The sequence below is a fragment of the Budorcas taxicolor genome, chromosome 1, assembly GCF_023091745.1.
Source record: "Budorcas taxicolor isolate Tak-1 chromosome 1, Takin1.1, whole genome shotgun sequence".
NCBI lineage: Eukaryota > Metazoa > Chordata > Mammalia > Artiodactyla > Bovidae > Budorcas > Budorcas taxicolor.
This window is the reverse complement of record NC_068910.1, coordinates 49,879,791-49,907,665: the sequence shown is the minus strand read 5'-3', so window position 1 is coordinate 49,907,665 and position 27,875 is coordinate 49,879,791. Positions and strand designations below refer to the sequence as shown.

Genomic DNA, 27,875 nt, shown 5'->3' with positions numbered 1-27,875 from the left:
TGAGTCTTAACCGCTGGACTGCCAGGGAATTCCTTTGTTCCTTCCTTGATTGAATCACTTGGTTAGGGAATCTTGTCACATGTGTCTTTTTTTTTTTCTAAATCATAAGAAAATAATTTTAATTTTTTATTCCTACATTTCCTATCATTCATACTTTCAGTGAAAATATTTCAAATTATTTACACTTTGGATGCAATTACATCTCTTAATCCTGATCATTTATTGAAACACAATTATGTGAAAAGTCCATTATAACAGCATGCTAAGTCACTTTAGTTGTGACTCTTTGCGACCCTATAGACTGTAGCCTCTCAGGCTCCTCGGTTCATGAGCTTTTCCAGGCAAGAATACTGGAGTGGGTTGCCATGCCCTCTTCCAGGGGATCTTCCCAACCCAGGGACCAAACCTGTTTCCCTATGTCTCCTGCATTGGCAGGTGGGTTCTTTACCACTATTGCCACCTGGGAAGCCATCCCTGCTCCCACCCCAGTTATAACACAACTAGTAATTTTGCTGACGTAAAGGCAAGAGTATATATTTTATAAAATAGATGTAAAAATAATTTATGAATTAATAAATTTGTATTCTGTTATTCATCTGAATATTGGTAACTATTCACATGTAACAGCAGTAATTAAATTTTTATTAATTTGTTATTTGTGATTAATCTTTGTTATTTCTGATTCTTAGCCATATGAAACCCAGAGCTTAACACAAAGTCGTTTGTGTTTATATTTTTAGACATTTTTTATTGAGGCAACATTGGCTTATAAGTTGCTTATGTACAAAGTTGTATGTCTACTTCTATTAATACATACTGTACAGCATACTGACCACCAAAAATTTAGTTTCTGGGACTTTCTTGGCACAAGTAGTGATTAAGACTCCATGCCTCCGATGCAGGGGGTGTGGGTTCAATTCCTGGTAGGGGAACTAAGAGCCCACATGCCCTGAGGGCATGGCCAAAAACTAAAAAATAAAATGAACCTTAAAAAACTTGGTTTCCACTTGTCGCTATACAGTTGATAGCTTGCCATTTGTGACAACATGGATGGACCCTGAGGGTACCACCCTAAGCGTCACATGTGTCTTAACAACCGAACCTAAGTGGAATTTCTTAAACACATTGTGAATAGAGGTGAGGACGCAGGTTTCCTCTCTCCATTCTGTGTGTGGCACGCTTTCAACAACAGGAAGCTCCAGGCCCTAACATTTCTCCTGGAAGTGAGCACTTGTATTTGCTTCTTGGCTGTCCAGGCCAAGCATCTTGGGGTCTTTGTGGTAACTTCCCTGGTCCCTGGCTGGGCCACCTGGGCTCGGACCCCCACTGGGGCCGTACAAAAGCCCTGTCCTCCCAGCTGGTGCTGAAGGCCTGGCCCCTGTGCCAGGCAAAGGGGCTGAGTTCTCTGTGAGCCCCAGGGAGGATGGGTGTATGCTACGGAAGCGTTTTCTGCTGGTCTTGCATTTGTCTTCGTTGTTCAGGCTTACAAGGAATGGAAGATCATTTCTTCATTTGTTCCTTCGTCCTCCGGGTGCAGAGAGGAAAGCCGGCCGATGATTGAGGTGCCCTTGGAAAATTGCAGCTCCTCCCAGGGCCGGGCTGCCACCATGAATCCGGAAATGTACAAGGTGAGTATCAGCCAGGGGTCCACACTCTGGTTTGATGGGGAGCCAGGAAGCAGGGCCAGAGAAGGCAATGGGGCACCTCACTCCAGTACTCTTGCCTGGAAAATCCCATGGACGGAGGAGCCTGGTAGGCTGCAGTCCACGGGGTTTCGAAGAGTTGGACACGACTGAGCAACTTCACTTTCACTTTTCACTTTCATGTATTGGAGAAGGAAATGGCAACCCACCCCAGTGTTCTTGCCTGGAGAATCCCAAGGATGGCAGAGCCTGGTGGGCTGCTGTCTATGGGGTCGCACGGGGTCGGACACGACTGAAGCGACTTAGCAGCAGCAGCAGCAGCAGTAAGCAGGGCTCGGCTGAGAAGATGGGGTTAGAGGTGGAGCCTGTGCTGCAGATCTTCCTGACTGTCAGCTGCAGGGCATGGAGGACAGGAAAGGAATGGAGGCCGACTCAGCGCTGGTGAGCCCCGCTTCTCAACAGACAGCCAGGCTTGATGGGAGGGACCACAGAGGGTAGTACCTTCTGTTCACCTCTGGAACTCGTCTCTGTTCAGAAATGGGGAACTCAGAAGTGAAGTCCACGACTATAGTCAGTGGAGACTGCTGTCTTCCAGCCTTGTTGTGAAGGGACCCTGCTTCCCTGAGCATCCCAGTTCCATCACTCGGAAGGAGGCCAGAGATGAGAAGCTCTGCGGAGATCTTGAGAGGCGTCAAGGGTGAAGGCAACACTACAGAAAACCGAACCTGCCAGACTGAAAGCTTTGGGAGACACTATTGATACTAGCTTAGTTTTATGTCTCCTACAAAGTAGAAAACAAACACAGGAGCAGTTATCCAGCTGTTCCTATAAATACCTGGAAGGCTCTGTGCATAGTTGTTAAGTTACCGCCACGCTTTACAAGGCTCTGGGTGGGCACAAACCCACTGTTGTTTTAGCAGGATTTTAGTTCTGCAGCGAGGGATTGAAAACATGCCCTTGGGACTGAGAGTTCAGAGTCTTAACCACTAGTTGTTTCATCGCTCAGTTGTGTCCAACTCTATAGCCTGCCAGGCTCCTCTGTCCATGGGATTTCCCAGGCAAGAATACTGGAGTAGGCTGCCATTTCCTTCTCCACGGGATCTTCCTGACCAAGTAATCAAACCCAAGTCTCCTGCATTGGCAGGCAGGTGCTTTACCCCTGAACCACGAGAGAAGCCTCCTGACCACTAGACTACCAGGGAATTCTCACTGCTCCGATTTTTAAAGTAAGTTACAATAGGAACTTCCCTGGTGGTCCAGTGGCTAAGATTCTGCTCCCAATGCAGGGGGCGCGGGTTTGATCCCTGGTCAGGAACTAGATCTCACAAGCTACAACTAAAGGTACCACGTGCTACAACAAACACCAAGTGCAGTCAAATAAGAAAAGACATTTTGAAAAGTAAGTTACAGTCATTGGGTAGGATGTAAGCATTGGGGTAAACTGAGTGAAAAATGCATGGGACCTCTCTGTAGTATCTTTGTAACTTCTTATGAATCTGTAATTATTTCAAAATGGACAAGCACAGCAGGTGCAAGGGTGGGTCGGTACTATGGGTACCCCTTGCTAGAGCTTCCCCGTATTGTGGCCTCGGGGAGTTCCCCACATGTGCTCAAGTCTGAGCTGTACTTTGTAAAACTTACTATTTGAATATTTCTCCAAAATGGGAGTAAGCCCGTTGAAGGGAGACACCCTGTACTGTAGCCTGAAGACTCAAGTCTTTGCATTGATCTTGTCTTTAGCTCCTCAACGGGGAGCTGAAGCAGTTGTACACGGCCATCACCCGGGCTCGGGTCAACCTCTGGATCTTTGATGAAAACCCAGAGAAGCGGGCTCCTGCATTCAAATATTTCATGAAGAGGAAATTTGTCGAAGTTGTGAAAACGGATGAAAACAAAGGTGAGCACTCAAAATATTCTGGCTGTTGGCGAGAAAGCATGTTACTCTTCAGCTGCTCTATGGCCAGGTGTAAAGGGTATAGTTTTTGGAAAGCACTTTTTTTCCATATTCTTCTGAGAAATGAGTGTTCCTCTTTATTGCTGAAGTTCATGGGAGAGTGGGGTTGTAATGAGATTGGGAGCATTGACTCCTTCAGGAAGAACTTTTATTTGTCCTTTAAAGGTGAGAGTCACAGGCAAAGGTTAGAGAAAATAGGCTTTATTGGAAGAAGACAAATTTCTGTGGGCTTTTGGGCAGCTGATTGGCAATATCTATTAAGATAAAGAAAGCATGTACCTTTTAACCCAGTGATTCCACTTCTAGGGATCCATTCAGAGATACTCTTGTATAAAATCTCCAAGATAACAATACGTGCACCAGAGTGCTCATTACAGCCCCACTGGTAATTATAAGAAACTAGGTACGACTTAAGTGTCCTTTAAGGTGAAACTGTTCCCAGTGGTTCCTCGGGTGTTGGACTGGTGGGTGTGAGGTTGTTAATTAGATACGAACCTCTTTAACTTTCACTATCATACCCTTCTGTGCTTTTAGCAGTGTTGTTTTTTTTTTTTTAGACCAACATTATCATGTATTGTTTTCATAATTTACAAAAGCTAACTAATTAAAAAATGGAATCAACTTCTCCTGATGGGATAACTAGGAGAGAAATAATCAACTCTCATGAAGAAGATAACTGTTCTCTTTCTTGGGGGGAGGCTGGCTCCTCCAAGCCAGGGTGAATTCCTCTAAAGATGGGAGGAAAGTCCCAGGCTCCACAACAAACCAGTAAGCCAGTTTTATGGAGACTGTTTCCCGTTCCAGCCAAAGGCTCAGTCGGGGACTGGGGTTAGACGCTCTGTTTCTGGTACCTGAGCCTGGTGCTGTAAAAGGAAAAGTCGAAGATTTGAGGGTAAGCTGCCTTCTCGTTAGACCTCTCCACCGGTACAGCCGCAGGGTTTAATTCAGCTCCTACTTTCTCTCCTTGGCCTCCACTTCCTCAACTGTTAATAAAAGCAAAATGAGTGGGTTGGCCTACCATGGTGGTTTTTATTCTTTCCGGCAGCTCATAGTCACTTTTATGCTCACAATCTGGTACCCATTATAGGAGATCATCAAGATAGGACATTTTTAAAATTCTTTTTATTTTATATTGGAGTATAGGTGATAAACCATGCTATGTTAGTTTCAGGTGTAGAGCAAAGTGATTCCATTATACATATACACGTATCTATTCTTTTTCAACTTCTTTTTTCCATTTAGGTCGTTGTATAATAATACAGTTCCCTGTGATTTACAACAGGTCCTTATTGGTTATTTCAAAGATAGCAATTTTTTTTTAATTTAAAAAATTCAAAATGAAATCCAGGATTGCTATTTATCTCTTGGCTGCGTGAAGAATACAAGAAATCCAGCGTTCGTTGTGAGTTGTGAGCTGCACGTGGTAAAGTCTTTGAGGACAGCTGTTTCTACCATGCGGGGAACTGGGGATGAGTGTGGTGACCTTGCAGTTGGGGGGCTTCTTCACTGCACACTGGTAGAGGTCACCGGCCAGATGCAGAGATCCCGCAGGGCTTTGCTGCGGGGATAAGATGTCACCTGGGCACTCAGTGCACACGGTGTCACAGCCAGATGCTGCACAGTCAGCTTTGCACACAGCGCATGGCACCAGGGAGGGTCAGGCTGCAAGGGTTAGCATGTGCTCGTGTGCCTTCTAGAGAGCTGGCCTGTCTGCCTGGCTCCTTTGGTTGACAGCCATTGCCCCGGGGGTCTCAGATCGTTCCGGCTCAGATTTGGCTGTGGCATTTGCCAGAGAGTCAGCGTTTCACGTGTTTCGTGAAGCTGTGGCTCGGAACCCCCAGGGAGTGTCGAACCCCGGCTGACGATGCTCGGGGGTCGTCAAAAGGGGAGGCCCAGTACAGTCACCACCAGCTGCTGAGGCTTATAGACGGGACCCACATGAGGTGGATGCGGTAGTCTGTATCCACCAACAAGAATGTGTCAGACTGTGGGAATCCCTGGGTGGTCTGGCGGTTAGGACTCTGCGCTTTCACTGCTGAGGGTCCAGGTTCGATCCCTGGTCAGGGAATTAAGATGCCATAAGGTGCGTGGCCAGGAAAAAGAAAAAAAGAATGTGTCAGGTTGCTTCCTGTGACGAGGGCAAAGTGCACATTTGGAAATACTGTCACATCCCTGCACCTTGTCCCTTGCTAAAGCCCAGCATGGGAGTTTGCCAAGAGCAATGTGGCTTTGGGTTTTCAAGGAGGAATTAGGAATTACTGTCTGTCTTCTAATTCATGGCCACAGGAAAGGAAGGTAACACAGTTCAAAAAACAAAAGAGTGTCCTTTCTCACCCCCACCTCCTTCTCCCCAAACCCTCCATGACCTGGCTTGGTAAGCTAAACTCTGTGTTACATGACTGCTAGACAGACAGCACAGGTGTTCATCTGTTCCAGCTGTCCCAACAAAGTACCACAGACTGGGTGGCTTACACAGCAGAAATTATTGTCTCAGTTCTGGAGGCTAGAAGTCTAAGATCAATCAAGCTGTTAGGGGTTTGGTTTCTTCTGAGGCCTCTCTTCTTGCTTGCGTACTGTCCTTCCTCTGTGTCAGCTCCTGGTGTCTCTTTGTATGTGTTAATCTCTCTTCTTTCCTATGTTTTTGGCCGCACCATGCGGCATGCAGGATCTTAGTTCCCCGGCCAGGGACCAGACCCGTGCCCACTGCAGTGGAAGCTCAGAGTCTTTACCACTAGGTTGGCAGGGAAGTTTCTATAAGGATTCCCTTCTTATGCTTAGTCACTTGTGTGGTTTCCATGTCACACTTCGGTTTGCGACCCTGTGGACCATAGCCTTTATTTTCTTGGGCTGTAGCTTCACTGCAGCTGTGAAATTAAAAGATGCTTGCTCCTTGGAAGAAAAACTATGACCAACTTAGACAGCATATTCAAAAGCAGAGACATTACTTTGCTGACAAAGGTCCATCTAGTCAAAGCTATGGTTTTTCCAGTAGTCATGTATGGATGTGAGATTTGGACCATAAAGAAAGCTAAGATCTGAAGAATTGATGCTTTTGAACTGTGGTGTTGGAGAAGACTCTTGAGAGTCCCTTGGATTGCAAGGAGATCAAACCAGGCAATACTAAAGGAAATCACTCCTGAATATCCATTGTAAGGACTGATGCTGAAACTCCAATCCTTTGGCCACCTGATGTGAAGAACTGACTCACTGGAAAAGACCCTGATACTAGGAAAGATTGAAGGCAGGAGGAGAAGGGGACGACAAAGGATGAGATTGTTGGATGGTATCACCTAATGGATGGACATGAGTTTGAGCAACTTCGGGAGTTGGTGATGGACAGGGAGGCCTGGCGTGCTGCAGTCCATGGGGTTGCAAAGAGTCAGACGTGACAAAGTGACTGAACTGAGCTGATTGGACCATGGCATACCAGGCTCCTCTGTCCATGAGATTCTCCAGGCAAGAATACTGGAGTGGGTTGCCATGTGCTTCTCCAGGGGATCTTTCTGACCCAGGGATAGAACCTGTGCCTCTTATGTCTCCTGCATTGCAGGCAGATTCTTTACCACTCTGCCACCTGGGAAGCCTGCCCTTTTACTTATAAGGATGCCCATCAGATTGGATCAGGGCCTGCCCACATGACCTCCTTTTACCTTAACCACCTCTTTAAAGATTCTGTCTCCAAATATAGTCAAACTCCAAGCGACAAAGTTTAGGGCTTCAACGCTTGAAATTTGTCACAACAAAATCGAGCCATTAACAACAGGTTTCAGTAAAGGAATCTGCAGAGAGGCAAACCCACATTTCTCTTTCCTTTTAGACCTTGATGATAGCATGTTTGTTAAGACCTCGACCCCTGAGGAGTGGATCGCACAAGGAGATTACTACGCTAAACACCAGTGCTGGAAGGTAAGTGGTGCGTCTGCGTGTCCTGGGGCCTCATCGGGCCTCACCAGCCGGTCTCTCATCCCTGCATTCGTCACCGGGACGAGGGGGTCATGGGTCATGTTGCTGGTGCTGCTCTTGCTTCTGTAACATCAGGTCACCCGCTGTGCAGAAAGCTCCCTGTCCTCCTCCTCCCCCTGTACAGTCAGGACAGCCTTTCATTTTGACCAAGTGCCAGCAGATGATTACAGGAAGAGGGAGGGTCCCGGCCTCTGCCTGCTGAGGAGTCCTATCGGGAGGGACGGGGAACAGGCTGCACTCCCCAGGGGAGAAGCTGTAGAGCTGCTCCATAAGGGGAATGGGAAGTGTGAAAGCCTGTGGCCACCCCTGCCGTCAGGCGTGAGGGAGGAGAAGGCAGGTTGCACTGTTGTGTGTTTGGCTGTGTCAGGATAGGATTTCCATAAACCTGCAGCTGCAGAAGTTGACTGAGCCCCGAACTGTATTCACTGCCCATCCTTCTTGTAATTGGCAAGGAACATTAAGCACCTGGCTGTTGTTATAAAACCAAGACTTTTTTCTCTTTTTTTTTTCAGAGAGGGGATATGGAGGGACTGTGTGAGCAGTGGGTAGTGGGTATGAAATAGGAAAACTATATTCACTCTTTCCCTTACTCCCTGCAGAACACAGCTGGTGTTATACATGTTGCCCATGGATTTCCAATTCTTTATCCCTTTGAAAATACCTTTTGAATGTTTACCTCTAAAATATTTCGAGGGGAGCAGAACAGATGAGACTGTTATAAAAAGCCTCCTGCTCACCTGAGTTTATTTTGGCTCTGCACAAAGGCTTTGGGACTCAGGAGGCGTACTGATTTTGGCTGCATGTCAGTGAGTGTCCCAGAACCACCGTACAAATGGAAACCCCTTGAGATTCGTTCACTGACCATATTCCTGTTGAGCAGTGAGCCCTGCATTGTGTTTAGGTCAGGGGGCTGTGACGGTAGGCATGACAGATGTACAGAAGAGGGCACGGTGCTGGCTGTCCCCTGTGTCATAGATGAATGACCAGCTGCCTTCAGAGCCACCTGTCGTGCATGGAGAAGCCAGGGAAGGCTGCTTTGAGGGGAGCCTTGGGCTGGGACCTGTAGGACACATGAAGTTAACCAGGCAGAGGAGGGATGGAAGAGCATTTCAATCAGAGGGAAGAATGTGTGCAAAGGCCCTGTAGCAGAAAGGAGCATGGCACGGGTCAGCAATGAGAGGAGGCCCACAGGACTGGGGAGTCTGGGACAGGGAGTCTGGGGTGGGAGTAGGGGGAGAGATGATGTCCTCTCTAGGACATCAGTAAGTTCCACTTAATCCTTCCCTTCCCCACCCTGAGACCTAATCTCTACATGCTGGGCAGAACGTGAACTTCTGCCTTGGAGACACGATGTCAGCAGCTTTCTGCCAGCGGGACACAGGCCGACTCCCCTGGGACAGAGATTTGCCACTTTCTGTTTGCTCCACCCAGGTCTGCATGTTGCAAAGTTCTGGTCAGTCATCTTCTGGGATGTGTGTTGGCACAGCAGCTCTGTCCCCATTTCTACCCCTGCCCCACCAATCCTGCCCACTAGCCTTGGTTGTTACCGACTAGAGGGGACCTGTGTTGCACCCAGAAAAGCTGCTGGGTGACCTTGGGCCAGTTTGTTCATGTCCTTGACCTGAGGATGCCATCAAATACAGTGAGAAGGATGAAACGTCTCCTGCATGGCTGTTGAAGATGAGATGAGAGTGTTGTTATGGTGACCTGTAAAAACATGTCTGAAGTGCCTTTTCCATGGCTTCTGGGTGTTACCAAAAAGAAGCTTTGAGTTTGAAGTGTTAACCGTGAACTCTGTTGGGCTTTATCCTCTCTGGCTGTTTTCGTCAACATCTCAGCATCTTGCCCCTCCTCTTGAATTCGGCCACAGTGAGGCCCCTCCTCTTGAATTCGGCTGCAGTGAGGCCCAGGGCTTTGTGCCAACATGGAACAACGCAAGCTCTAACTCTTATTCCTGCGTCCTCTCCATGACCTTGCTGGGAATAGAAACCTTTGGTCTATTCCAGGTTGCTGCCAAATGTTACCAGAAGGGAGGGGCGCTTGAGAAGGAGAAGCTGGCTCTGGCCCACAACACTGCCCTGAACATGAAATCCAAGAAAGTCAGCCTCAAGTAAGAGTCCTGGGGGGAAGGGGGGACTTCCCTGGTGGTCCAGTGGTTAAGACTCTGCCTTCCAATGCAGGTTGTACAGGTCTGATCCCACATGCCTTGAGGCCAAAAGCCAAACCATAAAACAGAAGCGATACTGTAACAAATTCAATAAAGCCTTTAACAGTCCCTAGATGTTCATTAACAGCTGAATGGCTAAATAAGCTGTGGTCCATATATACTGGATACTACTCAGCCATAAAAAGGAACGCATTTGAGTTAGTTCTAATGAGGTGGATGAAAAGTGAAAGTTGCTCAGTTGTGTGCGACTCATTGCAAGCCCATGGATATACAGTCTATGGAATTCTTCAGGCCAGAATACTGGAAAGGGTAGTCTTTCCCTTCTCCAGGGAATCTTCCCAACCCAGAGATCGAACTCTGGTCTCCCGCCTTACAGGCAGATTCTTTGTTGGCTGAGCCATAAGGGAAGCCCAAGAATACTGGAGTGAGTAGCCTTTCTCTTCTCCAAGGGATCTTCCTGACCCAGGAATTGAACAGGAGTCTCCTGCACTGCAGGCAGATTTTTTACCAACTGAGCTATGAGGGAAGCCCTAATGAGGTGGATGAACCTAGAGCCTGTTATACAGAGTGAAGTAAGTCAGAAAGAGAAAAGCAAATACCACATGTCAACACCTACATACAGAAGCTAGGAAGATGGTACTGATGAACCTATTTGCAGGGCAGGAATAGACACGCAGACATAGAGAACAGGCTTATGGACAAGGGCAGGGGGAGGAAGGAGGGGTGAGATGGAGAGAGCAGCATGGAAACATAAACACCACCATATGTAAAACAGCCAATGGAAATTTGCTGTATGACTCAGGGAACTCAAACTGGGGGTCTGTAACCCAAAGTGATGGGGAAAGGTGGGATGTGGGAGGCAAGCACAAGAGGGAGGAGACATATGCTCATCTATGGCTAATTCATGTTGATGAATTTACCAATACTGTAAAGCAATTATCCTTCAATTAAAAATAAATAACTTTTTAAAACAATGAGTCTCAGGGGTCATTTCAGGCTTGCTCTGATGGGAGCCGCCAGTTCAGTTTATTGGTGTCGTAGCCCATGAAACCCTGTTCTGTTTCCCCTTCCCAGGGAAAAGCAGGTGGAGTATTTGGAGCTGGCTAAGACCTATTTGGAGTGCAAGGAGCCAAAGCTGTGCCTTAAGTGTCTGAGCTACGCCAAGGAGTTCCAGCTGTGTGCCCAGCTCTGCGAGCGGCTGGGAAAGGTACGCCCGGCCCACAGCTGCTCCTGGGAGAACTGAGCTCCACTGGGCAAGTGGAGGGGGGACCCCAGCCTCCCTCCTCCTCTATCAGGGAGGGCTCCTGTCCTCCCAAGAGAGAGAGGTTGGCCGTGTTGACTCTGTGGGTGGCCCTTCTCTCTCCATTTGCTCAAAGATTTAGATGGTTCCAAGGACTGTGTGCGTGTGTGTTTGTGTGTCCATGTCTCTACGAACATTTGTGACCCGTTGTTAACCACAGGGAGGCCACATGTTCACATAAGGGAAAACGGGTTTTCAAAGAGTCCTGCCTTCTCTTTTTCTGTGTTCAGTCTGGAGTCAGCCTGGGTGGATGGTCTGGCTCATACATGGTGGTTTCTCTGTGTCCCAGCACTTACTCTAGGTCTGCAGGGACTAGTCTGGCAGCTGCTAGCCACAGGTGGCTACCTAATGAAACATTTAAGTTAATTAAACTGTAATAAAGTCAAAAATTCAGTTCCGGAAGTCTCCCAAGCCACATTTCATTGCATGCTGTGATGGAACATGTCCATCATTCTAGAAGCACCAGTGGAGAGATCTGGTGTCCAGGACACAGGACTAACAGCCTGGTTAGACATGCAAAGCACAGACTGCTGTTGTCTGTAATGAGATGAACTCCCAGGGCGAGAGAGTTTTATGGCCATTTGGCATTGCTCTGACATCCGAGTGGTGATGATTTTCTTAAAGATTCATCTGCCCTCCTTTTTTATTGAGATATAATTGATGTGTATCATTATATTGGTTTTAATTGTACAACAGTAATGATTCGACTCAAAGATACATTACACAGTGATCATGGCAGTAAGTTTAGTTAATGTCTGTCAGCACGCACAGTGACAGTCTGTTTTTCTTATGACGAGAAAAATCTAAGATCACCTTCGTTTGTATGTGGGAGCTGAAAAATAAAACAAATGAACAAATATGATGAAACAGGAACAGAATCACAGATATGGAGAACAAACCAGTGGTTACCAGAGAGGAGTGGGAAAATAGTTGCAGCGGATTAAGAGGCACAAACTACCAGGTATAAAATCAGTAAGTTACAAGATACAATGTACAGCCCAGGGAGTATAGCCAATACTTAATAGTAGCTATGTATGGAGTGTAATCTGTAAAAATATCAAATTCAGGTATTTACACCTGAAGCTAATATAATATTGTAAATAAACTATATTACAATAAAAAAATTTCTTTAAGATCTACCCTGTCATCAACTTTCAAATATGCAATACAATATTACTAACTAATCAAATCCTGTACATGGAGCAGTTCATTTCAAATTAAGAAAGTTTTATTGACGTATAGCTGAAGTACAGTGATATTAATGTTAACAGTGCTCAGTGTAGTGATTCACGATTTTTAAAGGTTATACTCTATTTGTAGTCATTATAAAGTACTAGCTCTATTCCCCATATTGTACAAAACATCCTGTGGCTTATCTTCTACCTCTTAATGCTCTACTTCTCTCTCGCCCCTCCCCCGACTCTGGCAGCCACTCCTTTGTTCACCGTATCTGTGAGTCTCCTTTTATGTTTTATTCCCTGGTGTGTTATATTTTTTTAGATTCCACATGTAAGTGATATCCTACAGTATTTTTCTGACTTTTGTTTCACTTAACATAGTGTCCCCAAGTCCATCCATGTTTCTGCCAGTGGCAGAATTTCTTTCTTTTTTATGGTTGAATAGTATTCCACTGTGTGTATGTACCATATCTTTATTCAGTCATCTGTGGATGGACACTTAGGTGGTTCCCATATCTTGGCTACTGTAAATAATACGAAGCAGTACATTTTACTGTACCTGTTGTGGTGGGTTGGATGTGCAGCCATCTGGTCCTTACCGCGGGTGCTGTATTTCTGCCTGCATTGAGCATTATACCCTCTAGTAGGGAACAGAGTGTCCGTGTCTGTATGTGAATTGGAGGAACTCCTGAACCAAGGCTTTGGGCAGGGTGGGGATGGTACCTACTGGGAAGTTTGAAGTGTGGCCCCCAGTCAGTGTCAGAAAAGGTAAGATGATCCCCCCTCCCACGGCTCGCCCCATGTGTACTATGGTATGTGACTCATTAGGATGTGGGAGAAGGGGGTGGAACGGGGACTTCAGTGTGGGTAGGAAGTTTGAATAGTAAGATTCCAGGAGCCAGATGGTTTCCAAACGCTCCATCTTCCTTTGTCTCCCAGCCTCCAGTCTCCACAGTACCCCCTTGGGCCCTAAGCGGTGACAGCTGCAAGGGACAGGCCTGAACCTGTCACTTTTCCCTGTTTGCCTGGCAGCACCTGTGCAGGCTGAGCCAGAGACCCCATCCTTGTCTGCTCATCTTGCCTCTCCAAGGCTGCCAAGCTCCGCCTCTGAAAATGAGATGGGGTCCAGGAGGGCAGATGTCCAGCCCGTGTCCCTTTCTACGACCTCAGTCCTTCAAGATGTGGAGGCCACCCTGTTCCTGGAGACATGCCTGCCCACCTTCCTCATGTCCCCATGGTTGACCACTGGGGCCACCTCCTTCTGCCTTCTCTCTCTAGCAGATTCCAGCATCTCGGAGCCCCGTCCGGGGAAGAGTCTGGTCCCTTTCTTTGCTCAAGCCCCTCCCTGGAAGGATGTTTGTTCAACCCTCAGCCAGCATGAGACCTCTTGTGGTCATCCAGCAAACTAAGCCAGCATGATACAAATTGACCATCTTTTGCAAAATCCCTAGGCCAAAAGACCTGTCTGTTCCCTGCCCCCAAACACGTGCTGATCCTGGGGAGAGGGTGTGTGCGGAGGGCCATGGGGGCAGGAGGTTTCCTTTTAGGGATTCCTCTGCCTTGCCTGCTTGCTGCCTCTCTAAAGAGCAACACGGTTTCCCTGGAAACTGCTCAGGGCCCTTGCTCTGGGTGCTGGAGCCCAGAGACCCACTTGGGGGCCTGCTTAAAACAGTCAGCCCTCCTCTCTCTCGATCCACTTGGGTGCACGCTTGCACCTAACGACGCCTGTGTTCACCCCAGGGGTTTCCTTCTGAGTAGTCAGCCTTTTTGAGGAGAGGAAAAGGTGGCTAGAGGTTATGATTATGGAGATTAGAAGATGGGTCTGGGAGTTCCCTGGTCTGTGAGGTCTCTGGATGTAGCAAAAATGCACACCTGAATCTTGTTCATATTTTGGCATTCTGTGTCGCTTCTCCTGTTAAATAAAACCCAGCTGAGGTTTATTAGAGGGTCTCGCATATTGCATTTTTTGGTCCCAGTTTGATTCTGCTTTCTGTTTGGAACACAGATGCAGCCAGTCAAGTTAGGAAATGAAATATTCAACAAATAAGTGGACCCCCCCGCTCCCTCCCGGGGGTGTGCCCAGTACTGTGGGTGCTTGGTGACCAGCAGGCAGCAGAGCAGGGGCCTCTGCCTTTGTAGTTTCCCTTTCTAGTGTGGGAGGGAGATGCCAGAGCCAGTAGTGTAGTACAGAAGATGTCTGCAGGGATGAGGGCTGGCAGAGGGGACAGAGGATGTCAAGTGTTGGTTGGTGTTTTTTTAAAGAATCTTTTTTTAAACGTGGACCGCTTTTAAAATCTATATTGAATTTGTTACAACATCGTTTCTGTTTTATGTTTGGGTTTTTTTGGCTTTGAAGCATGTGAGGTCTTAGCTCCCCAACCAGGGATAGAACCCGCCCCCACTTGCATTGGAAGACGAAGTCTTAACCATTGGACCCCCAGAGAAGTCTCAGGGTGTTGCTGTTTGAGACGGAGGCAGGGTCAGGGAGCTGACTCTTGCACAGAGATCACGATAGCTGGAGGGCGTTGTGGACAAAAGCCCCCAAGGTGGGAGAGTGTGGTCGAGTTTGAAAAACAGCAAGGAAGCCAGTTTGACCAGAGCAGAGGGAGCGGGGTCAAAATGGTAAAATGAGCCAGAGAGGATGGCTAGAACAAATCAGATAGGATCTCGCGGTTCATGGTGCGCTCACTCGCGTCTGGGACTGTAGCCCTTGAGGCTTCTCTGTGCATGGAATTTCCCAGGCAAGGATGCTGGAGAGGGTTGCTGCTTCCTCCACCAGGGGGACCTCTCCGACCCAGGGATCAAGCTGCGTCTCTTCCGTGTCCCGCATTGGCGCCGCATGGGAATCCCCAGTCCATGGTATGAATGCTTGCTAGGTCACTTCAGTCATGTCAGTCGTGTCTGACTCTATGCGACCCTAAGGACTGTAACCCACCGGGCTCCTCTGTCCATGGGATCCTCCAGGCAAGAATACTAGAGTAGACTGCAGGTCCATGATAGGGACTGGATTTGTTCGGGCCTGCGGGGGAGCCAGTGAAAGTACTGACTGGAGGAATGATGTGAAACAACTTATTGGAATAAGAGAGCTCAGTAGGCAGTGAGAGCAGAAGCAGAAAGACTAGTTAGGAGGGTCGAGTAGTGGCTTAGGCTCAGATGTTTTAGCTTGGATTGCCTCCCGGTGGTGCAGGTGCTGAGAAGTCCTGTCCGGTCCAAGAAATGTTGGGAGAGCCAAGTCAATGGGATTCAAGATTCCCCCACTGCAAATTGCCAGTTCATGCCCTTTGTCTAGTTTTCTCGAATGTCTTTTTCTTATGTTTGCAGGAATCCATCTTATGTTCTGGACCTGCCTACTCTTGCATAGTAACCAGTGGCCACATGTGGCAATTTATATTAAAATTAACTAAATGAAACTTAAAAATTCAGTCCCCTGTTTGCACTGTTCACACATTCCCTGTGCCCACTGTTCACATGTGTGCCCAGTTGCTCAGTCGTGTCTGACTCTTTGCGACCCCATGGACTGTAGCCTCCTCTGTCCGTGGAATTCTCCAGGCAAGAATACTGGAGTGAGTAATCTTCTGCAGGGGATCTTCCCAACCCAGGAATCGAACCCAGGTCTCCCCCATTGCAGGTGCCCCATCTGAGCCACCAGGGAAGCCTCCACATGTGTCTAGTGGATACAGAATTGGACAGATAGATGGATAGACAGATACAGAACATTTCCATCTTCACAAAAGACTCCCTCTGACAGTGCTGGTCTAGATATAATGTTTCCATTCTCTCTGTTAACTTTGTTTCATACGCCCTTAGTTGAACAGTTTAGATGTGCAGTTGACCCTTAAACAGTGTTGGTGTTGCTCTGACCCTCCACACAGCTGAAAGTCCATGTGTAATTTACACTTGTCCCTCCGTATCTGAGGTGCCTGTGTCCTCAGTTCCACAGCAGGAATTCAACCAACTAAAGACCGTGTAGCACTGTAGTACTTATTACTGAAAAAAAGAATCTGTGTATAAGTGAACCCATGAAGGTCAAATCTGTGTTGTCAGCTGTAATCAAATCCATCAATATCTCCCCCGAAGTTTGTGTGTTTTGAGTTTTGTTGAAGACTTTCTTGACCTCAAAGTCAGCGATATTCTCATACATTCTCCTCCAATGTAGCTTTCCTGGTGGCTGAGACAGTTAGGATTCTGACTGCAATGCAGGAGACTTGGGTTCGATCCCTGGGTCAGGAAGATCTCCTGGAGGAGGAAACAGCAACCCACTCTAGTATTCTCACCTAGAGAATTCCATGGACAGAGAGCCTGGAAGTCCATGGGATACTAAAGAGTTAGATAAGACTTAGCAACTAACACACACACACGCACACACACACTCCTCCAATAGCTTTCTCACTTAGACCTGTAACCACCCGGAGCTTCTATTTGTGTATGGTGTGAGGTTGGAATTTCACTTTATTTTTCCTCACGAAAAGAATTAGTTTTCCTAAATTACCTAGGTTTGAGTGTTTTCCACTGGATTCTAACAGATTCCAGACATACAAACATCCTCTTTATTATTTATGGTTTTGGTTTCCTTTTAAGATGAAAAATTGTTATAAACATTCTGAACAAAATTTTACTCTGTCCTAGGTAAGAGATGCCGCCTATTTCTATAAGCGAAGTCAGTGTTACAAAGATGCTTCCCGATGCTTTGAGCAGATTCAGGAATTTGATCTAGCCCTCAAAATGTACTGCCAAGAGGAGCTGTTTGAAGAAGCTGCTGTGGCAGTGGGAAAGTAGGTGGTTTTGTTCTCTTCCTTCCATTTCTCCATCCCCAAGCCCTACCTTTCCATTGCTCCTTGGGGAGGTGTTATCTTGCTCTTCTTTTTGTTTTTATCCGACCATGAGGCTTGTGAGATCTTACTTCCCCGACCAGGGATCAAACCTGTGCTCCCTGTAGTGGAAGCACCAAGTCGTAACCACTGGTCCACCAGGGAAGTCCCTATCTCTTCTGAAGTGGCTTGACCAGTCACCCTCCTTACACTTGAGTGGTGGCCTTGGTGCTGAGTCAAGAGTTCCTGGAATACAGTGTCATGAGGAGAAGAGGCAGAAGAAGATGAAGGATGTATTGCAAGTATGTATATCACATGCCCAGCAGTTTCCTGTTGATGGTTCTGACCTCTCCACCTTTACCAGCTGAGTTGACAGTTTCACTGATGTGGACGGATAGAGGTCAGAGCACTAGTGGGCAGTCAGGGTGGTGGTTCATCGTGATCTACCGGCAGACACCCAGCCAGGCACTGATACTTGTGTATATCACATGTATGTCCACATGCCCGTAGCTATAGGACACACAAGTTTCATACATGACCTAGAGGAGCCTCCTTGAGCCTTCAGCCTAACTGATGTTCCAAAGATGAAGTGGAGACAGATGGGGTTAACAGCTGATAAGGACTCTAGAAAACATCAGACCTCCTGATGCCTCCTGGTAGGAGGTCTTCCAGGTGGAAGGAGACAGCTAGAATTGCAGAGGCTGCTGTTCTGCATTTCTGCTCAGCAGCTCCTGGAAAATTAAGCTGTGGCTTGGTTCCGTATTTTCTTTGCTTTCTACCAAATTATACATGTGACAAAATGAATGGGATTGACCAGGTGTTCAAACTTTATATTTTTAAGTTAGCATTTATTAAACTATATCATATATTTTTAAAAAGCACATAATAATTACACTTGTATAAAGAAAAGAAAGAAAGAAAGTGAAGTCACTTAGTCGTGTCCGACTCTTTGCAACCGCATGGACTGTAGCCTACCACGCTCCTCCATCTATGAGATTTTCCAGTCAAGAGCACTGGAGTGGGTTGCTGTTTCCTTCGCCAGGGGATCTTCCCGACCCAGGGATCGAACCCGGGTCTCCTGCGTTGTAGGCAGACACTTTACAGTCTGAGTCACCAGCGAAGTCCACACTTGTATAACCAGCACCTAGATAAAGAAATTGAGTTTTATGTTTAGAAATGGAACAGTAAGTGTCTAGTGTCACAGTTAGTAAACGAACATATTTCTTTATCCAGGTCTTTGGTGCTATTGGAGAAGGAAATGGCAACCCACTCCAGTATTCTTGCCTGGAGAATCCCATGGACAGAGGAGCCTGGCTGGCTACAGTCCATGGGGTCACAAAGAGTCGGACACGACTGAGCGACTTCACTTTCACTTGGTGCTATTATGCATAAGATACACACAGCATGTATATATTAGTCAGCTCAGGCTGCCATAATAAAATGCCATAGATTGGGTGGCTTAAAGAACAGAAATTTATTTTCTCATAGTTTTGGAGGCTAGAAGTTCACAATCCAGGCTCCAGTCAATTGGGCTACTGGTGGAGCTCTCTTCCTTCCCTATCTGGTATCAGTTCTTACAAGGACACTAATCCTATTAGATCAGGACTCCACCCTTATAACCTCAATTAACCCTAATTACTCCCTTAGAGGCCTAATCTCCAAATACAGTCACACTAGGGGTGAGGATTTCAACATATGAATTGTAGGGGTCACAAACCATCAGTCCATAACAGGATGCCGGCTGTGGCATTGATTGTGTACCCAATTGTCAGGGTGCTATGTACTCTGAGTAACTGACCAGGACAGTTTCCTTGTGAAGCCATATGATGAAAGCAATTGAGAGGGTTTTGGGGGTTTTTTTTGTACTTTCAATTATTTTAATCTTCTGTTGTCACTTTGCCACGATAGCATTGAATAATCATTGCCTTTTCCCCAGAAACATTTTTTGGAGTCTCTCATTATTTTGTTTATCTTTATCAGCTTTCCTGAGATATTCAACCTACTCTTTATTGATATGTTGAGTTGAGATCTAAGTGTCATCAGTACTAATTGGAGCCTAGCACTTGATTTATCTGAGTCTTTTGAATGCTCTACGTACTGGATATAGAATTCAACTGCTAGCTGGCCTGACTTAACATGTAATGAGAAGATTTTAGATCTGAAAACCAAATACCTGGCTAGTTCCTTAAATGTGCTATAAATGCCCTCTATTCTATCAGCCAAAGCTTATGAGAGGAGCTCATCCTCAGTCACACCCATTCAGAGAGGTCCTGTTATAAGAGGGGATCTGATGTTTGTAAGATGACCCCAGGGCAGCAGGAGGTTCCTGGGGATCTCTGGTTGTGAGAAAATATGTTTTGTCCCCTGCAAGAGTTCAAAAGTAGCCATGTTTCACTGGATTGGCCCGGTGCCTTGAAAATTGGTATGTGGGATATACTCACTTGGATCCACAGTGTCAAAGGGAACTTGACTTCAAGGCTTCATTCATCTCACACTAAATCAATCACATGCATTCTTGGTAAAAAGAGAAAAGTCACAAGTTGGATAATAAGAGGAAGACTGACGTAATGGCTGGTATGTCTGCAGCCCCCATCTCCACACTTTCTCCTTTATCACCTATCAGCCTCCATAGACTGTATACCCAAAATGATTAGCAAGCTCTTATGCAAATTTAAGGGATTTTTCCCCCCCAAGAATAATTTTGACTATGCATACTTTATGCCCTACAGGTTGACTTCTAATGTAACTGTCACTTGCCTAGGATGCAACTCCATTATAGTGTTTTTTGCAAATTAAAAAAAAAATTATTCTTTTTCGGTTTTGTTTGGGTTTGTTTCTTTTTCCTTTTTTAACTATTTTTTTCTTTTTGTGCAATACCACTATATTTCATTAATTAAACATACTAATGCTGGGTTCCTTTGGGGAATAAAGAATTAATTTTATAGTATAAAATGCAGTCTTGATAAACTTGCTGGCTAACTTCAGGTCCAGTTTGGCAGGTCCTATCTACAAGTGGCATTTTATATAAGTTGCTCTGTTCTGCACTTTATAAATTTTATATGGGTGATGCCAAGTTGACATCGGTATTGTCTGTCTTTGCAGGTATGAAGAAATGCTAAGGGCCAAGGCCCTTCCTGTCTCCAAGCTCTCCTATTCTGCCAGTCAGTTTTACTTGGAAGCTGCAGCCAAGTACCTGAGCATGAATAAAACGAAGGAGATGATGGCTGTGCTCTCGAAGCTCGACACTGAAGACCAGCTGGTGTTCCTGACATCTCGGAAGCGGCTGGCGGAGGCCGCCGACCTGCTCAACAGGGAAGGTCGGAGGGAGGAGGCTGCGCTGCTGATGAAGCAGCACGGCTGCCTCTTGGAGGCTGCCAGGCTCACTGCTGACAAGGACTTCCAGGCCTCGTGTCTGCTAGCGGCCGCCCGTCTCAACGTAGCCAGGGATTCCGACGTTGACCTTACCAAGGCCATCCTCAGAGAAGCCCTGGACCTCTGCCATCAGACCAACCAGGTGTCTGGCATCGCCGAGGCCCATTTCCTGCAGGGGGTGATCATGAGAGATTTCCTGAAGCTCAAGGATGCTTTTCTGAGGTTTGACACCCTCAACCACTCGGCAGGGGCAGTGGAGGCGCTCTACGAAGCCACCAGCCTCTGCGAGGTCCAGCCCGAGGAAGTCCTAGCTCTGGCTCCGGGGGGCCTCGGGGTCCTCCTCGACCTGGTCAGGGCCCTCAGAAAGGTGACTACCAACGCTGAGAAGGAGATGGTCAAGTCTTGCTTCGAGTTTTTTGGGATCTCGCAGGTGGATGCCAAGTACTGTCAGATAGCTCAGAACGACCCTGGACCCATATTACGCATTATTTCTGACCTGGATTTGAACTTGAAAGAGAAGAAAACAAAAGACCATTTCTTGATAATGATGGATCAGGTGAAATTAGCCCTAAACAAACACCTTCTCAGCAGACTATGTCAGATCACAGAGAGCCTGCTTGCAAAGACCTACCCGGGTGTCTGCATGAAATTTCTCGTAGGCTTAAAATGCGAGGATGGACGCTGTGAAGACTTCCACAGGCCTTTGCGGCGTCACGAGGCCAAGTGTTTGGTCCAATCAAAAATACACCTGGTGGCCATCAGGGGGTTACTGTTGGAAGCCAAAAGAGTATTCCCTAAAGTCTTAGCTGAAGGACTTGAAGAGATCGATTACATTTTGTCTCTGGACAAGCACGGCCTTTGCAAATCTTTGCTGAATGTCGTCTTCCCTAAGCATTTCCACCAGCGAGTGTTGTCAGAAAACCCCATGGCGTGCAAAGAAGTCCTCAAGCCACATTACAAATCCTTCCGATCCTACAGGTCTGCCCTGAAAGAATACATCCACGTCCTGTTTCAAAACGAACGGGCCCGAAGCCGCCGGGAGTCCACGGACCTGTGGCTGAGCGCCATGCAGGCTTTTCTTCTCTCTTCCAGCTACCCCGATGAGCTCGACAAGCTGCTGTACCAGGAGGAGGACCAGTACAACCGGGAACTCAAAGCCCTGCAGTCTGAGCAAGAGAAGAGGGGCAGGGACAGAGGCAGCAGGATGAAAGGGATAGAAGGGAAATTCGGCATGCTGGCGCCCAACAAGAATGACGGGAGCGCGGAGAAGCCCCACCTGTGCTTCATCCGACTGCTGCAGGACTCCATCCACCAGTTCTATGTGTGCAGGAACCCAGAAGACTACAAGAGGCGCTTTTTCCGCTTCATGAATGTCCTGGTCAAGAGGTGCAAAGAGCCGCTGATCCCCAGCATCGGGAACACGGTGGCCTTGCTGGAGTCCCAGTTCGTCCACTGCGGGGCGGTCCTGGCCCGCCTCTCCAAGAATGCCGTCTTGTGCCTCCCGAAGAGCTACATCGCGCTCTTGCATTACTGGGAGTTCCTGTTTAGCAAGAAGGACCGGGAGCCCGGGGACGTGTTCGCCATCATTCAGGAGTACAGACCCAAGGACCTGACCAGGGCCATTCAGGAGTTCCGGTTCCACCTGTCCTACCTCGTCAAGGTGCTCTGCGGCTGCGAGAATGCCAACTTCAACGTCCTGCTGGACGCTTTCAGCGACATCGACTACGTGGTTTCCGGGGAGGCCGAGCGGACCCTAGTGCTGTGCTTGGTGATGCTGGTGAACACCGAGGGCGTGCTGCAGCCATCCTGCAAGCCTCTCCTGTCCAGCCAGTTCCAGGAGCTCGAAGCCAAGCTGCAGCTGCTGAGCATGGAGTGGGCGGGCCAGGTCCCCGAGCGCCTGCTCAGAGTGGTGAAGCGAGTGCGGCTGGCGGTCAACGTGAAGTCCGTGGCGGAGGCGCTGCAGGACCTGCTCTTTGAGCGGGATGAAGAGTTCCTGATGGACTGCCACTGGCAGTGGGACAGTGGGCACGCCAAAGGGAACGCTGTGCGGGGCCTCTACCACGAGGAGGTCAGGCTGAACCGCCTGTTCTCCGTGGATCCCGTGGGCTACTTGGCTGAACCCGAATACGAGGTCAGCCAGGACGAGCCGGAGGAGCTGGCCTTGGAGGGGGACCACCTCCTAGACGCCATCCTCTCGCAGAAGCAGCGGAGGGCTTCCATCCTCCGGAAGATGCGGAGGGTATGCCTGGTGGTGTCTTTGTGCATCAGATGGAGGAGAGGAAGGGCGGGAGGCCAGGCCGAGCACTTCAGGGAGGAGGGCAGGGAGCCCGCAGCTGGGAACTTCAAAAAGGCTGACGTGGACCGGACCCAGTGCGACCTGTGTGGGGTCAAGTTCGCCCGCGGGCCTGAGAACTATTTCGCCCCAGATCAGGCATTTGAGGGTGCAGCTCCCGAGGCTGTAGCCCTTTCTGGGGCAGAGCTGGAAGATGAGCAAGGTTGGGAGAGGAGCAGTGAGTCCTACGAGCAGCACATCCGCCTGGAAAGCCACCAGAGTCAGCAAGTGGCCTACCAGAGGTACTCGGAGTTTTTCCATGAGAAGGTGGACCCGGCTATGGAGGAAGGCAAGCTGGTGGTGCAGGACATGGAGCAGAGTGCGTGGGGCCGCAGACACCTGGGCTCCAAAGAGCACAGCCGCGTACTACGGAGGAAGGTCCAGGAGAACATCAAGAAGGTCTCCGACTCGGTGGAGGACCTCTACAGGCGGAAGGCCTGGGCTGACGGTACGGGTCCTCGAAAGGCGGGCCCAGATGGCGGCGGAACCTGGGCTTTGAGGACTTGTGTCCAAGTTGAGCCCCTTTGTAGTGAGGTCTGACCTGGGGATTCTAAAATCTTGGCAGTAGCATAAACACAAGTGAGGACCACGTGTTCTCCAGTCCCAGCAAAGCCCCGTTCTTTGGATCCCCCCTCCCCCAGTTAAACAATGTGTCATAATCTTAGGGCAGGATGGTTTCCCCTGGCATGACAGATAAGAAAGGGTTTGCTAACCAATTCTATGGAGAAGATAGAGGGAGAATGCTTCCAGTCTTGAGAAAATTCTTTAAACCTTCCTTGGTTCATTCATTCAGGGATTTCTTGAGCACCTGCTATGGGCTGAACCCGATCTAGTGGCTCAGACGGTAAAGAATCTGCCTGCAATGCAGGAGACCTGGGTTTGATCCCTGGGTCGGGAAGATCCCCTAGAGAAGGGAATAGCTACCCATTCCAGTATTCTTGCCTGGAGAATTCCATGGACAGAGGAGTCTGGTGGGCTGCAGTCCACAGTGTCTAAAAGAGTCGGAAATGACTGAGCAACTAACACTTTGACTTGACTAAGATCTAGCCTCCAAACCAGGTCCTTCCCTTTTAGGAGGGTCCTCACACCATAACCAGTGTGAGCCTCTAAACAGAATTCTTACATGATCTGTGAATCAGATTTCCTCTGACATCCTTATTAGCTACATCTTAGCAACGCTGAGTAGAAGTTATGTATGTTGTTGTTTAGTCACTAAGTTATGTCTAACTCTTTTACAACCCCATGGGAGCCTGCCAGGCTCCTCTGTCCATGGAGTTTCCCAGGCAAGGATGCTGGAGTGGGTCATCATTTTCTTCTCCAGGGGATCTTCCTGACCCAGGGCTCAAACCACATCTCCTGCATTGGAAGGTGGATTCTTTACCACTGAGCCACTAGGGAAGAGGGAAGTTATGTATAAAATTAGTGAAATTGTATGTTTTTAAATCATTCTAGAATTCAGACGTCCAGTTGACGGTAAGAACAGTTTGCAAAGCTTCCTCAGAAGGCTTGCTATTGGCAGCCCCTCTAGACAGGGACATGTAGTTTCTGCTCCTGGGGGCAGACAGCGGCCTTTCACTGCCTGTCTCAGAGGAAGTGGAGACAAGGGCCTGGGAGGTGGGCGCTTTGACGCTAGTACTGAGCATCCTAATCTCTACAGCCACCCCTTCACTCAAAGCCCTGGTTCTTTGGTTCTCTAGCGGAGGAGGTCATGGCTCGGCTGGTGAACATTCTGATCCCATCCGTCAGGGATGCACAGGAGTGGCTGAGGAAAACAGAGCTGCACCAGGAGGAAGGTGAGGAGTCCTTCATCCCAGGGTGATGCTCTGGGTCTCATGGTCCTTGGTTCTGCTGACTCCCTGGTCAGTCTGCTGTGGGGCTGCCTATGTTGTGAGCAGTGGTCACTCACTGTCTAGGAGCACCGCCCCCAGCGACTCTGATCAGTAGCAGCAGAGTGACTGTGCTCCCCTATCTGACTGTGAGGGCTGTTACTCGGCTTATTGTTTTCCCAAAAATCTTTGCCACTTATGAGCTGCTACCACTGATGCTCTATTACTACTCATACTCTGTACAGTGACTTCCAGGATGAGTGGAGTGTATCGTTTGATAAATGTTTGCCTGTGCAAGCCCTTCATGTAATTCCATGAGAGTATTTATATATTGAGCGTCTGAAATGTATTAGCACTGTTATGGGCTTGGGGATATAAAACAACTTTGTGAACGAAACAAACAAAATCTTTGGGGAAACTTGGCATACGTCTTCCTTCAGAGAATTTAAAGCTGGTATAGAGTGAGCCGGGGTTTCTTTGCTAACAGAATCTTCTTGCTGAATTCTGTATGATCTGGAACGCCTCCCCCTCTTGGCAGGATCTTTCTTCTTTGTCCTCCTAGTATTTCGCTTGTCCCACATTGCCCTTCTGTGAGTTCTCGTGACCCAGATGCTACTGGAAAATCCAAACCCTGGAGCTGGGCAGGACTGGGCAGGACTTGACATAAATGTCTCTGCCAGTAATCTTTAGATTTTAGTCTCTGGTGACACTAATTTTTTGTGATTGCTTCAAACAGAAGAACATAACTGGGATACCACCTCAAGGTGCGGTTGAATTTAGTTTTTGTTGGACTTATTTTTCATTTAAAGGGCCTCTAAAAGAAGGGCAGAGGAGCTAGTCTGTAAAAGAACGTTCTGGAGAAGGATGTTGACTCTAGCTCTGGTTGTTTTTTTTTTTTTTTTTTCTTTTTTTTCAACATTAGGTGTTACTGGGATGTTGTTATATATTACAGTAGAATGAAAAAAATCACCATTCTGCTTTTTGTTTTCTGCTTTTTAAATAGGTGTCGTTCAGGAAGATGTTTATGAAAATGAAGTGGAAGACTTTGGTGAGCTCCGACCCAGAAGGCGTCCTCGGAAATGTGCAAAGCGGAAGAAGCACTAACATCCACATGGCTGCTGCTTCTTAAACCTTCAGAACGTTCCATCCTGACTTAGAATCCCACGTGCTGGGGCAGAAGAGGAAAAGAATATATATTAGCATCGAAAGTGGGATGAGGGGTCTAACATCACCTTTGTTTTTCATCCTTATCGTTTCTCTCTCTGTGGTGGCTTTGGGTACACTGCTTCCTCAGAGAAGGGGCCTCTTAAGTGCTTTTCCAAGTTCAAGTCCAGCAGGACTGGTTCTCCCTAAAACAAGTTCAAATGACCAGAGTCATAGCTGCAGGAAACCTTGGGACCCACCCTCCGCCCCCTGAGGCCCCCAGGTTCTCTGGCTCATCATCAGCATGACCCCAGGCAGAGGCAGGTACACCCCTCACCTCAGTGTTACGCTTCCCTGGCATAAGAACCATGCGCTCCCCAGATCCGCTTATGTCCATTCACACTGCCAGCCACCCCCGACCCCGGGCTGCACTCTGGTCCTCTCCGAGCCCACCTGTGACACAGCTCCTTCTGTTATATACTTTAGCCTTTTCTCTCCATGGAAACTTTTCAGCCTGCCTTGCCCCCGTTTGTTGAGGTCATTCTCCGCCACCTGTGCAGGTGGCGATTAGACTACCTCAGGATGTAGTCAAGAATTCCCCATCTCCTTGGAGAGCAGCCAGCCTCAGGACCAGCTCCCTGGAAGGAGAAGCTGGGGGATGTTGCTGCGGTGGGTTCCCGGCCTGTCTCTCCAGGGTTGTCTCCACCCTCTCTTGGCTCTGGTGCAGACATTCCAAACAGTTTTGTGTGTAGCCCTGTCTGTCTAGTTTCCTTGGGTCTCTGTGGCAAGTCGCCCTAGCTGACCTTGACATTCCGATGAGTTTCCCCGCACTGAGCTCCCCACCGGGGCAAATTCATAGGGATTTGGCTGTGAGTCACTGCCCCGTGGCTTGTAGGTCCGGGAAGGGGAGGGGACCGTGGGCCTATTTGCAGGAGGCCACTGCTGCCCACTGAGCCATTGGTCTGTCCCTTTCCGGAAGCCCACCAGCCTCTCTCACGATCACTGCCCTCCCTGCCCCCAGTCCTGAGCCCACCCTGGTGCCAGAGGTCAGGCTCACGTTGGTCGGTCGCTGCTTCCTTATCACCCCGGAACCTGCTTTCTCCCCTCTCCCTGTGCCGCTGCCGCTTCGGCTGCTCCTTGTTTTCTCTTCATTGTCTTTCTGAAACAACTCTGTTTCCTTGAAATGTAAGGTTTTTAATTTTTATTAGGTTATGGTTCTACTTTTTATTCCAGGTGTTTTTATAAACTTCATTTGCCAGAAGAAAAAGGAAAAAAAAATCTTGCTGTATGATCACATTTTTATAAAATTAAATCATTTCTCTTATATACATCTGTCCACTTGTTTATTCCTCATCTCTTTACATAGAGACTCAAGGGGTAAATCTTAAAACTTGGTAAATCTTAGGTGGGGGAGGGTTGGGTCAGCTGGTGGCTACTGACCCAGACAGAAGCTTGCTGTGTTTTCTGAAACTGAGAAATCCAGGGGACCAAAGACCCACAGCGGGTTGCACCATCTCTTGAGGGCCTGCCTGTGTAAATTCTTTCCCTTTGGGTATTTCCACACAGACAGGGTTCTGAACAGGTGACAAGAACGTTACCCTGGGAGACAGGAGAGCCAGCCTTGAATCCTGGTCCTGTCCAAGGAGCCATTTAGTCTGGGACTAGTCAGACACGGTCCACACGCCCTTAGGGCTGGAATGCGGCACCAACCTCTAGAGACTAGATCTGGTATGGCAGGTTTTGGGCCCAGGATTTAATAACAACGTAACCTTGTGTCAGTAGCTTCCCAGGTGGCACCATGGTAAAGAATCCACCTGCCAATGCAGTTCAGTCCCTGGGTTGGGAAGACCCCCTGGAGAAGGAAATGGTAACCCACGCCAGTATTCCTGCTTGGGAAATCCCATAGACAGAGGAGCCTGGTGGGCTACAGTCCATGGGGTTGCAGAGTCAGACGCGACTGAACATGCACGTTGCATTGTGCCACATGTACTGGTCATTTCTTGTCATGCATCTGCCTCTTTGGGGTCTTTGCAGGACGGGAATCTGGCATTCATGGGTTCTCCAGGCATGACACCAGCTTCTTCTCAGTGCCTAACCTCCTTCTCTCTCTCGCACACACACATACACACGCCCTATCTCCAGCTGACTAAGAGTCTGAGATCCCTTCAACATGTTCCCAGATTGATACT

The 27,875-nt window shown here is 48.0% G+C and overlaps 1 protein-coding gene across 1 annotated transcript in view; it reads left to right on the top strand.

Moving 5' to 3' along the window:
* The window catches only part of TRANK1 (tetratricopeptide repeat and ankyrin repeat containing 1), a 95,993-nt gene extending 69,018 nt beyond the window's left edge, over positions 1 to 26,975 (top strand). The window contains exons 17-25 of the mRNA XM_052635914.1: positions 1,482 to 1,628; positions 3,384 to 3,540; positions 7,415 to 7,503; positions 9,567 to 9,670; positions 10,802 to 10,934; positions 16,832 to 16,977; positions 20,116 to 23,165; positions 24,415 to 24,510; positions 25,547 to 26,975. Coding sequence (XP_052491874.1) covers positions 1,482 to 1,628; positions 3,384 to 3,540; positions 7,415 to 7,503; positions 9,567 to 9,670; positions 10,802 to 10,934; positions 16,832 to 16,977; positions 20,116 to 23,165; positions 24,415 to 24,510; positions 25,547 to 25,647 — 4,023 coding nt within the window. The 3' untranslated portion in view covers positions 25,648 to 26,975. The remainder of the gene's footprint in view (positions 1 to 1,481; positions 1,629 to 3,383; positions 3,541 to 7,414; positions 7,504 to 9,566; positions 9,671 to 10,801; positions 10,935 to 16,831; positions 16,978 to 20,115; positions 23,166 to 24,414; positions 24,511 to 25,546) is intronic.
* Positions 26,976 to 27,875: the final 900 nt, after the last annotated feature.